General features: G+C 37.9%; 1 protein-coding gene across 2 annotated transcripts in view; it reads left to right on the forward strand.

Annotated features, from left to right (window-relative positions):
* Positions 1-854: 854 nt before the first annotated feature.
* The window catches only part of RNF17 (ring finger protein 17), a 112,656-nt gene continuing 99,371 nt past the window's right edge, over positions 855-14,139 (forward strand). For both annotated transcript variants that reach the window (XM_007087862.2, XM_042987154.1), the window contains exons 1-3: positions 855-1,001; positions 3,136-3,230; positions 11,153-11,244. In XM_007087862.2, coding sequence (XP_007087924.2) covers positions 872-1,001; positions 3,136-3,230; positions 11,153-11,244 — 317 coding nt within the window. In that variant the 5' untranslated portion in view covers positions 855-871. The remainder of the gene's footprint in view (positions 1,002-3,135; positions 3,231-11,152; positions 11,245-14,139) is intronic.

The following is a 14,139-nucleotide window of genomic DNA, read 5'->3' on the forward strand; positions in this document are numbered from 1 at the left end:
TACAAATTAAATTCCAGAGAGGCCACTGCATCTCCCACTTTCCTTTGCTTAAGCCATTCTTTGTCTCTGGAATGCCTGATGTCCTGTTTACTCCTTAAAGTCACACCCAGGTTTTAAGGTCTAATGTAAACCCCTATATCCTCTAGGAAGGCTAGACATCATCTCTTCAGAATGCGGTAATTCTTATTGTCTCTAATCTCCTCTGGCACTTAACACAAGCCACCCCAGCAGAAGTTACCGTTTTAGAGGTAGAGGGCTACATACCTCCCAAGCAGGAACCTGTTAGTTTACAAATGCTTAGCATCCCCAACTGCTCCCAGCAGTGCCTTGTATACCATTAACAACTATTAACGATGACCAGACTTTAGTTTGAAATTGTTAACGGAATCTCCCCACCGGTAGATACTGATAGGTTCTCCACTAAGGCTACTATTAGTCAAGCCCCCACATTTCCAGCACACAGGTTTAGGGCCTCTAGCCCTAATATATTGAGGGAAGAAGGATGACTTCAATACAAAAGATTGTTTTCTACCTGCAAAGTCGACAACAATGTAAGTAATAATACGCGAAATCTGAATTTGAATGCAGTAACAGTGCTACGGGAGCGTGCTTTAGGTAAAAAGCTGAAAGTAAGTGGTCCTTCCCTGACCGACGGTGGCCTCCTTCCTCAGACTGGACCTGCCCAAGTCCAAGCCGAAAACAGCCACCCCCGCACCTGGAATTCCGGACGCCCCAGCGTGGCAAGCTGAGAAGGCGGGCTAAACTCTTTGATTGGCTATCAGGAGCCGCCTGCCCTGAGGATTGGTCGCTGCCGCAAGGGACGCCGGGACTGGCACGTGGTACCCGTCCTGGGATCCCGAAGGAGGCCGCCATGGCGGCAGTACCTTCGACGGCTTGTTTCAGCCTGTCTGCCTATCGGCAGATGGGGAGGAAGAGTCGGCCGTGGGGCGCTGCCGAGATTCAGTGCACTCAGTGTGGAAGAAGGGAGTCCCGAGTTTCTGGTGAGGAGACGCCCATGGGGCCCAGCCCCGCCGTGGCCATCTGTCCTCCATAGGCTCTGTGCCAGTCAGGCTGCTGGGCCTGGAGACGGAGAGCAAGGCCTGTCCCGAGGGCTGGGAGCCGAGTGGGCTGGCAGCGTGGGGCGCTGCTCAGTTACAGCAAGGTGGACCTGGAGAACTGTGGCACAGGCCTCCCTGCGTGTCTGCAGCCCACCCTCGGGGCAGCAGAGACGTCCCCTGTGGTCAGGGTGGCTCCGTACCTCTCCGAAGCTTTCTCCACTTGGCACCTGCTTCTCTCCCTTTTTCACTGATTCTATTAGGGAATGGTGTGTGAGCTCTCTTGAGCGTTAGTTCAAAAACTCCCCCGGGTTCACAGATTCATGAAAGGGTAGATGTAAAAATTTAGCCCATTGTCTTGTGATCAAGAAGTAACCAAATTTGATTTGCTTGTGTAGATTTTGTTGCAGGAGGAGTAACGAGTAGACCACTTTAAAATGTTCCAGGATTAGAAAACAGATATTTGTCATTGGGAGGGAAGCGTTATCGCTCAGTTTGGCTTAAGGCATTGTTTGGGAAACAGTTCACTCTTTTGGTGCATCTTGTGTTTTTCCTTTGTTCATCAAGGGGGGAAATCCACTGCACTCCTATGGATTTAGAATCTGCTCCAGTGAAAACACTTTCAGGTTACTTTAATGTAATTTAAAATGCCTCAGAGTGCTGTCTCTGGCAGGAGTTGTTGAATTTCAAACTGCAGTTGCTGAAAAGTCTTATTACCACTCCAGTGACTCCTTAACATTTATACTTTCATAGTGAAAATCGTTCATTTTCTCAGTCCCTCCGAGATGGACTCCATTTGAGAGATGTGAGTGAACCTTTGTAGAAAAAGTTGGTTAGTTGTGTTTTAAGGTGGGGAGCCAAGTTTCTCCTACTCTTTTTATCACAGCTGTCGCATAGAAAATCTCCATTGTTTGAATCAAATAAGCATCACCAGATGAAGTTTACGAACATGACCTTTTAAAATCACTCATGCTTCCATATGTTTGTATTACAATGCTCAGAAATACTAGGTGGTATTTAGGCATATAAAATTGTGGAAGTGCTTTGTAAGCTATGATGTATCACAGATTAGACTGGTACAATATCAGAAATTGTATAAGGATAGAACAGTTAAACAGTTTTGATTTATTTGGCAATATTATCTCTGAAATTTAAATAGAGCTGTAAAATTTAGCTTGGTCATAAACAAGTTTCAGATATTTCACTTGGCTTGCAAACTAAAGCTTTTTTATCAAAAGGATGTAATTCTTATAAATCAGCAAGAACACTGTCTTTTGGCAATAAAATATAACTGATTTTATCTAGTGCTTTTCCTTTTTTTCTTACAAAGTGTTTTAAAATGACAACTTTTTGAAGTTACATAGCTAAAACAAATATGTTTACTATGATAAGCTTTAAATTCTATTGACAGCATTAAAATCTTGATATTAGGCTTTCACTCAGGATTATGGTATTTCCCCTCATAAATGCTAGGTTTGTGAAATTATGTGGATCATGTATGTGTGACAGTAGTAGCATCTGGCTTCTGTCAAGTATCTTAGGTCATTGTAAGAGAGAGGTCTTGCCAATGTCTCATATCTGCCCTCCCTGTTCCCTTCACATGATTGGAAATATAAATTAGAGGCAATGGGAACAAATAGAGTATTGGACTTGGATACAGAACTAGGCTGGAGTCTGGATTATACCATTTAGCCACATCACCAAAAGGTTTATCCATTTCTAAGTTGAATGTAACCTTCCTAAGCCTACTTGGCTGTGATATGTACAAGGATCAAATGAAGTATGTCAGAACATTTTGTATGATTATATACGGCAAATTCGAAGTAGTATCGGTACCAGAAACTAAATTAATGCAAACAATATTACATAGCCCTGCTTGGCTTTCAATTTGACTTTTTCCCTCCTTCAGACTTAATAGCTTCTACTGAATTTTGTTTAACAGGTCCTGCATTTCTAATGAAACTTGATATCTCTTCCCATGTAAGAGTCCCTCTTTTAACTTTTCCCTCTGATTAATGCTGCACATTCAATGCTAACAAACTATAGACAGTTTAATTCACAGCAGAATTTCATTTCATAGGTCACCACCATGAACTTCAATGTGGACATGCTTTTTGTGAACTGTGCTTGTTAATAACTGAAGAATACAACACAATTATATGTCCTGATTGTGAGGTAAGTTTTATCATCTTTCATAGTCAGTATATTATAACCTACTGTTGAAGGTAAAAACGTTAGAGAAAACATACTTCTAGTTGGAACCTGAAATTTTGAATTTTTGCTGCTGAGTCTTAAAGCAGCTTAACAAAAGATAAAGCTTTTTTGATTCGTTTTATAATTGCTAAGAACATTCAAGAAAATACAAAGTTAAAGTTCTATATTCATCAGCCTATATATTTTGACTCTTTTTAAAAATAAGTTTTTAAATTTTAGAGAGAGCAAGTGTGCAAGCAGGGGAGAGGGACAGAGGGAGGGAGAGGGAGAGAGAGAGAATATCTTAAGTAGACTTCACACACAGCATGGAGCCCAATACAGGCTCAGTCCCATGATCCTGGGATCATGACCTGACCTGAAATCAAGGGTCAGATGCTTAACTGACTGAGCTACCCAGGCACCCCTTTGGAGACTTCTGTGGAAAATTGCCTCTTTTTAATTATTTTCATTTATTTTTTTACATTATTTTTAATGTCTATTCATTTTTGAGACAGAGAGAGAGAGCATGATTGGAGGAGGGGCAGAGAGAGAGGGAGACACAGAATCCAAAGCAGGCTCCAGGCTCCGAGCTCAGAGATATTAGCACAGAGCTCAATGTGGGGGCTTGAACCCACGAACTGTGAGATCATGACCTGAGCCGAAGTTGGACGCTTAACCGACTAAGCCACTCAGGCACCTGTATTTTTATTTATTTTTTACGTTTATCCTAATTTTTACTGTTTCCAATTATCATTTTTGTTTATTTTTTCAAATTTTTATTTAACTTTTAGTTAACATACAGTTAATATTGGTTTCAGGAGTAGAATCCAGTGATTCATCAATTACATACAACACCCAGTGCTCATAACAAGTGCCCTCCCTAATACCCACCCCTCATCTGGCCCTTCCCCCACCCACCTCCCTCCATCAACCATCAGTTCTCTAAGAGTCTCTCATGGTTTGTTTCTCTCTCTCTTTTCCCCCATCCCATATGTTCACCTGTTCTGTTTCTTAAGTTCCACATATGAGTGAAATCATGTGGTATTTATCTTCTCTGATTAACTTATTTCACTTAGCATCATGCATGTAGCTCAGTCTGTGTCATTGCATATGGCAAGATTTCATTCTTTTTGATGACTGAGTGATATTCCATAAGAATATCTTTTAACACACACCACATCATCTTTATCCATTCATCAGTTAACGGACATTTGGGCTCTCTCCATAGCTTGGCTATTGTTAATCATGATGCTGTAAACATAGGGGTGCGTGTCCCCCTTCAAATCTGTATTTTTGTGTCCTTTGGGTAAATACCTAGTACTACAATTTTTGGATCTTAGGGTAGTTCTCTTTTTAACTTTTTGAGGAACCTCTATACTGTTCTCCAGAGCGACTGTACCCGTTTGCAGTCACACCAACAGTCCAAGAGTGTTCCCCTTTCTCTGCATCCTCGCCAACACCTGTTGTTTCTTGTGTTGTTAATTTTACCCATTCTGACAGGTGTGTGGTGGTATCTCATTATGGTTTTGATATATTTCCCTGATGATGAGTGATGTTGAGCATCTCTCCATGTGTCTGTTAGCCATCTGGATGTCTTTTTTGGAAATGTCTATTCATGTCTTCTGCCCATTTCTTAGCTGGATTGTTTGTTTTTTGGATGTTGAATTTGGTAAGTTCTTTACCAATTTTGGATACTAACCCTTTATCAGATATGTCATTTGCAAATATCTTCTCCTATTCTGTAGGCTGCCTTTTAGTTTTGTAGATTGTTGCCTTCACTGTGCAAAAGCTTTTTATTTTGATGAAGTCCCAATAGTTTATTTTTGCTTTTGTTTCCCTCGCCTCTGGCGATGTATCTGGTAAAAAGTTGCTGTGGCCAAGGTCAAAGAGGTTACTGCCTGTGTTGTCCTCTAGGATTTTGATGGTTTCCTGTCTCACATTTAGGTCTTTCATCCATCTTGAATTTATTTTTGTATATGGTCTTTTTACTTATTTTTAGTGACATATATTCCTTTCAAGTCTCCACCTTTCTTTACCACGCCAATAGCATGCAAGGAAATTTTGAACTCTCCCTGACCCTGAAACTTTGTGTGTCATCGAATTTATATTTGTAGAGATGCCATAGTTTAAAAAGAGAAACAAAACAGTAGCCTGAAGTTAACTTCACAGGCACTAAAAAAGTACAGTTGCACTAGGATTAAAATCTATAGACCCATAATAAAGTAAAATTTAATGAACATCCTTTGCATTTGCTACAAATACAAATGTAGTTCAATTTATATAGTATGTCCCTGGAAAATTGTCTTTTAATCTGTAAATTCTTTTTCTTTTTTTTAGGTTTACTTATTTTGAGAAGGAAAGCATGGGAGTGGGGTGCAGAGAGAGAGAGGGAGAGAGAGAATCTCAAGCAGGTTCTACAAGGTCAGAGTGGTCATGATGCAGGGCTTGAACTCATGAATCTTGAAATCATGACCTGAGCCAAAGTCAGACACTTAATCAACTGAGCCACCCAGGCACCCTTTAATCTCTAAATTCTTAATGTTCCACTTGAGATATCAGATGATGAGGATTTGTAGCCATTGTTTTCTGTCAGTGAGACAAACAAGATAGAAGCTGAAGATCTGGAATGCAGTCATAGTTCTGTCACACAAAGCCTGAGTTTCCTCATTCATGAGATGGAAATAATACCTACTTTTCTTATAGGATTGTAAGTGAAATTTGAGTTATGTAAAAGTTCTCTACAAGCTTGAAGACCATTGAAATAAGTGTTATAATCAACCCATGATCATTTAGGTGTGGATTAATTGGTTTGTAGGTTAAACATGGTAAAAAAAAAAAACAACATACATATATGTAAATTTGTGAAGGTTTGAATTATAATGGAAACATTTACATATTAAAAGATGTCTATTTTGGAATTACATACTTTACAAATTATGGCCTTTATTGTGGGAAATTCCTTTCTCCTGTCCTTTTTTTGACGTTGGGTTCCTCAGATGTGGCTCCACTACATAGTTAAAGGGGAGCCTAGTTCCTGTGGTTGTAATGGAAGATCCCTGACAGATTCAGTCTTGTGGTGGGAAAGGGAATAAACAGGCAACTGGAACTGTCTCTGCTTATATCCATCCTGTTATAATACTCAAAAAAACAGAGACATTTATTAGAACAGTAACCTTTCCCTTTTTTGGCAAATGATTTCATGCTTAGTGTCTTAAATCATTATACTTGTATTATTTTGAATAACATTTACATGAATGTTTATGGTACATTTACAAATGCTAGTTTTGATTTTATGGTTATGATAAATCTATTTTGTATCATTTTAACTAGTTCTGACTCTTACTTCAGGAGATCTGTTTCATCCTTCCCCTTTCTCCTCTTGTGCTTTTAGCCCAGGGAATTGACAAGGGACTATAATCAGATTCTTCACATGCGCTAAAGCTGATCCTTATTTAAGGGAGTCCCTTCAAGAAACCTTCCTGAAATTGTTACCACTCTTTTTTAATTTTTGAGAGAGAGAGAGAAAAAATGAGCAGAGGAGGGTAGAAAGAGAGGGAGACACAGAATCCAAAGCAGGCTCCAGGCTCCAAGCTGTCAGCACAGAGCTGGACACAGGGCTCAAACTCACAAACTGTGAGATCATGACCTGAGCCAAAGTCGGACGCTTAACTGACTGAGCCATCCAGGTGCCCTGTTACCACTCTTTTATTAGTTTTTAAAATTTAGATTTTTGCTTATATCTAATATTTATTTTGAATAGGAGAATGAACTAGTTTAAATTAGTAAAAAGACTGAATTTATAGACTGTTTGAGTAGTCTATAATGTAGTTTATTATTTTTATATTACATGCTCTTTTCTAAAAAGTAAGATTTAAATACTTATGTTCACATTAAGTTTATATTTATGATTTATCTTTAATGTTGAAGGCCTAGGTGTTTAGGCCTAAAATGATTCTATTCCGGATTAATAGATATACTTGTGTTCTTATTTCTGAGTTTGGGTAAACATGAATTTATCTACTGGTATTTTTTTTTTTAAGAGAGAGAGAAGGAGTGGGGGAGAGGGGCAGAGGGAGAAAGAATCTTAAGCAAACTCCACACTCAGCCCCAATGTGGGGCTCAGTCCCATGACCCTGGGATCATGACCTGAGCCAAAATCAAGAGTTGGACACTCAGCTGACTGAGCCACCCAGGCACCCCTATCTACCAGTCTTTATCTTTCATAGTTGTATGGTTTTTGATAACATTGGTTCTTTGCTTTTGATTGATATTAATGGTTACTTCATAAGCATTCTACATTTTGCACAGCAAGAAGGCAGATTTTGTTCATAAGATCATACTTAGGTATCATTCCAGAAATACTGACATTGTATTGATCTATTGGACCGGAGTCTAAAAATATACCGTGTGAGAAGGGAAGGATAAGTTTTCTAATCAATAGATAATTACTATCTATTACCAGTCCCATGTGGATTAGAAATGTTAACATGCAAATTAAACATTTAAACTAAAAGAAAGTACAGATAATTGCATAATCTTGGATTGGGAAGCCTTGTTAAAACCTATCACTGAAAGCAGAAACCATAAAAGAAATACTGGCTAAATTTGACTGCATTGTTTCATTTACAGGCAGCAAAAACAAGCAAAAAACTCACCACAAATAGCAAACTGAGGGTTGCTGGAGGGGAGGTGGGTAGGGGGATGGTTTAAATGGGTGATGGGTACTGAGTATAATATGTAAGTGATAAATCACTAAATTCTACACCTGAGGCCAATATTAACACTGTTTTAACTAACTGGAATCTAAAAACTTGAAACTAAAAAAAAAAACCAGTGATAATTACATAATTTTTATTTTATTTTATTTTTTTTAACGTTTATTTATTTTTGACACAGAGAGAGACAGAGCATGAACGGGGGAGGGTCAGAGACAGAGAGGGAGACACAGAATCTGAAACAGGCTCCAGGTTCTGAGCTGTCAGCAGAGAGCCTGATGCGGGGCTTGAACTCACGAACCGGGAGATCATGACCTGAGCCGAAGTCGGACGCTTAACCCACTGAGCCACCCAGGCGCCCCTCTAATTACATAATTTTTTTAAAAATGACAAGCTGTGAGGGTCGGGGAGAGAACCTGTTTTATATAACGAGTTAAGAATCTGTATACAATTTTAAAATCTTTTAGGTCAGTTGTATTTAATATTTTCTTAAATTTTCTGGAAGAGGTGTCCTCTCAAATCTGTTGATAGTAACATTAATCTCTTAACTGTGAAATGCTAAACCAAAGGGGGATAAGTGAATAGGCATATAGAAATTAAGGTTTTAGCTGCCAGTTTGGGGGTGGGATATTCTCAAAAAATAACTTTCAGTCCAATGTGTTGTGTTAATAGTAACACTTTTTCAGGATGCCTGGGTGGCTCAGTTGGTTCAGTGTTCAATTCTTGATTTTGGCTTAGGTCATGATTTCACGGTTCATGAGATGGAGCCCCAAGCTGATAGCAAAGAGCCTGCTTAGAATATTTCTCTCTCTTTCTCTCTCTTTCTCTCTCTTTCTCTCTCTTTCTCTCTCTTTCTCTCTCTTTCTCTCGAGCTGACGTTCGAGCCCCGCGTCAGGCTTTGTGCTGACAGCTCAGAGCCTGGAATTGCTTCAGATTCTGTGTCTCCCTCTCTCTCTGCCCCTCCCCTGCTCATGCTCTGTCTCTCTCTGTCTCAAAAATAAACAAAACATTAAAAAAAAAATTGAGTTCCCCTTTAATAGCAAACAGTTGGGGCCGCCTGGGTGGCTCAGTCGTTTTAAGTGTCTGACTTAGGCTGAGGTCTGATCTCACAGCTCCTGAGTTCAAGCCCTGTGTAGGGCTCTGTGCTGACAGCCCAGAGCCTGGAACCTGCTTAGGATTCTGTGTCTCCCTCTCTCTCTGCCCCTCACTTGCTTGCTCAGTCACTCTTTCTCTCTCTCAAAAATAAATAAAACATTAAAAAAATTTTAATAGCAAACAATGAGTATAGCTAATTTATAGACCTTAGCTGGCTTTTGAACATTGGCCGATATCCTGCAATTACTTTTAATGGCTATGTAACAAACCATTGTACATAAGTTCTGTAATTATTTACTAATACCTTTATTATAAACATTTAAGTGGTTTTGAAAAATTTTCACTATACCTCTAAAATTTTTTTAATATTTATTTGTTTTTGAGAGAGAGACAGAGTGTGAGCAGGGGGAGGGGGCAGAGAGAGAGACAGAGAATCTGAAGCAGGCTCCAGGCTCTGAACTGTCAGTGCAGAGCCCCACGCAGGGCTTGAACCCATGAACTGCGAGATCATGACCTGAGCTGAAGTCAGATGCTTAACCAACTGAGTTACCCAGGCACCCCAATTTTTCACTATATCTGTATATAATTCTTCAAAACCACCCCTCCCCAAAAAATTCTGAGCCAGTTCTGTTAATTTCTAACTCCAAAACAAATTAATGTTTGAATTTGTCATATTTACTTTAATGTTTGGCATTTTGATGGGCGAGAAGTAGTTATTTTCTTACTTTAAACTGTAATTCCCTGACTACTAGTGAAATAGAGCACCCTCATATGTTGACTTCAAGCTTCCCTTTTGGGAGAATCTTTAATAGATCCTGAAATATACTTTGGATATTTCCCTTTTGAATTGTTTTTTTTCCCTAACTTGTAAGAAGAGTTCATGTGATAGGGATATTAATATCTTATTCTGTATATCTTAACTATTTTCTACCAGTCTTTCACTTTTTATTACATTTAGCCTTTCAGAAATGTTTCTTTTACTTGTTTTCCTCCTCTTTAATGGTCTGGGTTTTAATTAGACCTTTCTATTTCAGAGTTATATATGTATTATGTATGCTCATTTAATTTTATGATACATATCTAAATATTTTATAATAGGTGATGTTAGGTGGGTGTATAACATCATTCTTCAAAATGATTAACTGACTTTCTCACACTACTTGTTGAATAATCCTTCCTCTTTTTATTTATTTTTTAGTTTTTAATGTTTATTTTTGAGACAGAGACAGAGCATGAATGGGGGAGGGTCAGAGAGAGGGAGACACAGAATCTGAAGCAAGCTCTAGGTTCCGAGCTGTCAGCACAGAGCCTGATGTGGGCTTGAACTCACAGACTGAGATCATGACCTGAGCCGAAGTTGGATGCTCAACCGACTGAGCCACTCAGGCACCCCTCCTTCCTCTTTTTAATTGAAATGCCCCTTGTATTCTGTATTAAGTTTCCATATATATATGGATCTGTTTCAAGGCTCTGTTCTACTCATTTATTGTGCCAGTACCTTAGCATTTTAATTACATTAGCTTTATTATCTGGTGGGATAAATAAATCTCTGCTGAATGATATGTTGAAATGTTTGTAATTCTCACATAATATATTTTCCATATGAACTGTAGAATTGTATTAATTTTATATTAGATGTATTTAAGGTTATTAAATCTTTGTCTCCAGGAGCTGGACATTATTCATTTATTCTGTTCTTGTTTTACGATCCCCAATAAATTCATTTTCTTTTCTTAGAACTTACTTTTTTCTTACTAAATTTATTCTTAAATATAATTGTAGAGTTTGAACATAACTTGAGATGTCATTGTGAATATTTTAGAGTAGATTTTAAAAGTATCATTACAGCTATTTCCTTTAGAATTGTGGTAGAATTAAGCATTTTAATTAATGTTCTGTTTAATTAATAGTTGCCAAAATTAGATTTCTTCAAATATTAAAATAGGGTAAAAGCATCATACATGAACAGTTTTTTTCTTTGATTTAAAGAGAATCTTTAAGATTATCAACTTTATCTATGAATGGCACACTAGTTGTTTGAATTCCAGATAAACAGAATTTGTTGAATGACTTTGTTTTTATTCTTGTCCTAAGGTTGCTACAACTATAAATATGAGACAAGGATACTACCCAGCAGATGGATGTATTAAAGAAGATTCTTTTATAGAAAAACTGAAGCCTAAAAAGTATGTTCTATATGCACTTATTTTAGTATTTAAATTTCATGTATTTCTGAAAGGATAATTTTAGCATCATTTGTAAAATGTCATTCTTACATCAGTGTTTCTACCCCATTGTTTATAGAGTGTTCTTTATCTGTTTTACATTTTTTTGAGTATAGTTGACATACAACATTACATCATTTTCAAAACAGTGATTCAACTTCTCTATATGTTATGCTATGCTCACCACACGTGTAGCTACCATCTGTCAGCATACAGCACTATTACAGTATCATTGATTATATTCCCTGTGCTGTTCCTTTATTCCAGTGACTTACTAATTCCATAACTGGAAGCCTGTATCTCCCGTGTAGAGTGCTGTTTTATAATTTGTCTTAGCTGTTAATGGAATGGACAAACTCCTACAGAAGCAACATTAATTTGTCCTTATTTAAAGTGGCGGGGAAAAAGAATGCAAGATAAAGCTGAGAGTATCATTCTAGCAAAAGTTATTGTGGTACTGGCTGATAGTAAGATGTGGTTAAATAACCTATTTCTGTATTGATTCTTAAGTATCACGAGTATGATAGAGTGGAGGACTTTGGAAAGAGATGGTTTGAGAGGTGATTGATAAAATGAAAAGTGATAACTTGGAGATTCTTTTATTTTTCCTTTCTTCCATAAGACTGTGTGTGTGTGTGTGTGTGTGTGTGTGTGTGTGTGTGTGTGTGTGTTAGTAACGTAGAGATTTTTTTCTCAATTGGTAATGCAGAGATTTTTTAAAAACATATCTCACCCAGCTGGAAACCAGCACCTGAGTTATTATTTATTGCACTTATTTATTTATATATGTCTTCTGTTAGTCTATAAGCCCCTATAAGGGCATGGACCACATTTTATTGCTTTCTACATCCCTGGTGCCAAACACAGTAAACATGTAATAAATGTTGTGTTAGATGAAATACCGTGATATTTTGACACTTGTTAGATTTTTCCATGTTTCAGTCCTCTAAGTTTACTTTTATGGTTGACTATGGAATGGATCAATGTGAAAAAATAATAAAGTTTTACTTTGCAACTTTATGAGAGTTAAAGATACTTATTAATTCACTGAGACCCTACTCAGATGGTAATTATATTTTTGTATAAGTTTAACTTTTTAAAGCATATTTAATGTGGTCATAAATTATGTGGGAAATAAGAGAAATACAGGAAACCCTTAAGGAATGATTTCATTTGAAACCTGTCTTTTTTTTTTTTTTTATTAAGTTAGCTAACATACGGTGTAGTCTTGGCTTCAGGAGTAGAGTCTTGTGATTCATCACTTACACACAACACCCAGTGCTCATCCCAACAAGTGCCCTCCTCAATGCCCATCACCCATTTTTCCCACCCACCCAACCTGTGCCCCCATCAACCCTTAGTTCTCTGTATTTAACAGTCTCTTATGGTTTGTGTCCCTCCCTGCTTGTATCTTATTTTTCCTTCCCTTCCCCTATGGTCATCTGTTAAGTTTCTCAAATTCCACTTATGAATGAAAACATATGATACCCGTCTTTCTACGACTGGTTTACTTCACTTAGCATAATACCCTCCAGTTCCATCCATGTAGTTGGAAATAGCAAAAATTCATCTCCGAATAGTACTCCATTGTGTATATATACCACATCTTCTTTATCCCTTCATCAGTTGATGGGCATTGGGCTCTTTCCTTAATTTGGTTATTGTTGATAGCGCTACTATAAACACTGGGGTGCTTGTGCCGTTTTGAATCAGCGCTCCTGTATCCTCTGGATAAATTCCTAGTGGTGCAATTTCTTCATCGTGGGGTAATTCTATTTTTTGTTTTTTGAGGAACCTCCACACTGTTTCCCAGTTTGCATTCCCACCAGCAGTGCAAGAGGGTTCCCCTTTCTCCACATCCTCACCAACATCTGTTGTTTCTGGAGTTGTTAATTTTAGCCACTCTGGCGTGAGGGGGTATTTAAATGTGGTTTTGATTTGTATTTCCCTGGTGATGAGCAATGTTGACCATCTTTTCATGTGTCTTTCTGCAATCTGGATGTCTTCTTCAGAAAAATGTCTATTCATGTCTTCTGCCCATTTCTTCACTGGATGGTGTTTCAGGTGTTGAGTTTGGTAAGTTCTTTATAGGTTTTTGATACTAATCCTGTATCTGATGTGTCATTTGCAGATATCTTCTCCCATTCCATGGGTTGTCTTTTAGTTTTGCTGATTTTTTCCTTTGCTGTGCAGAAGCTTTTTATCTTGATGAGGTCCCAATACTTCATTTTTGCTTTTGTTTCCCTTGCCTCCAGAGACATGTCAAGTAAGAAGTTGGTGTAGCTGAGGTCAAAGAGGTTGCTGCCTGTTTTCTCCTCTAGGATTTTGATGGTTTCCTGTCTCACATTTAGGTCTTTCATCTATTTTGAATTTATTTTTGTGTATGGTGTAAGAAAGTAGTCTAGTTTCGTTCTTCTGCATCTTACTGTCTAGTTCTCTCAGCACCATTTGTTAAAGAGACTGTCTTTTTTCCATTGGATATATTTTCCTGCTTTGTTGAAAATTAGTTGACCATATATTAGTGGGTCCGTGTCTGGGTTCTGTATTCTATTCCACTGGTCTATGTGTCTGTTTTTATGCCAATACCATATTTCCTTGATAATTACAGTTTGTAATACAGGCTAAAGCCTGGGATTGTGATGCCTCCAGCTTTGGTTTTCTGTTTCAATATTACTTTGGCTACTCGGGGTCCTTTGTGGTTCCATCCAAATTTTAGGATTGTTTGTTCTAGTTCTGTGAAGAATGCTGATGTTATTTTGATAGGGACTGCATTGAATATATAGATTGATTTGGATAGTATTGACATTTTAACAATATTTGTTCTTCCAATCCATTTACATGGAATGTTTTTCCATT

Source organism: Panthera tigris, chromosome A1, assembly GCF_018350195.1.
Source record: "Panthera tigris isolate Pti1 chromosome A1, P.tigris_Pti1_mat1.1, whole genome shotgun sequence".
Taxonomy (NCBI): Eukaryota; Metazoa; Chordata; class Mammalia; order Carnivora; family Felidae; genus Panthera; species Panthera tigris.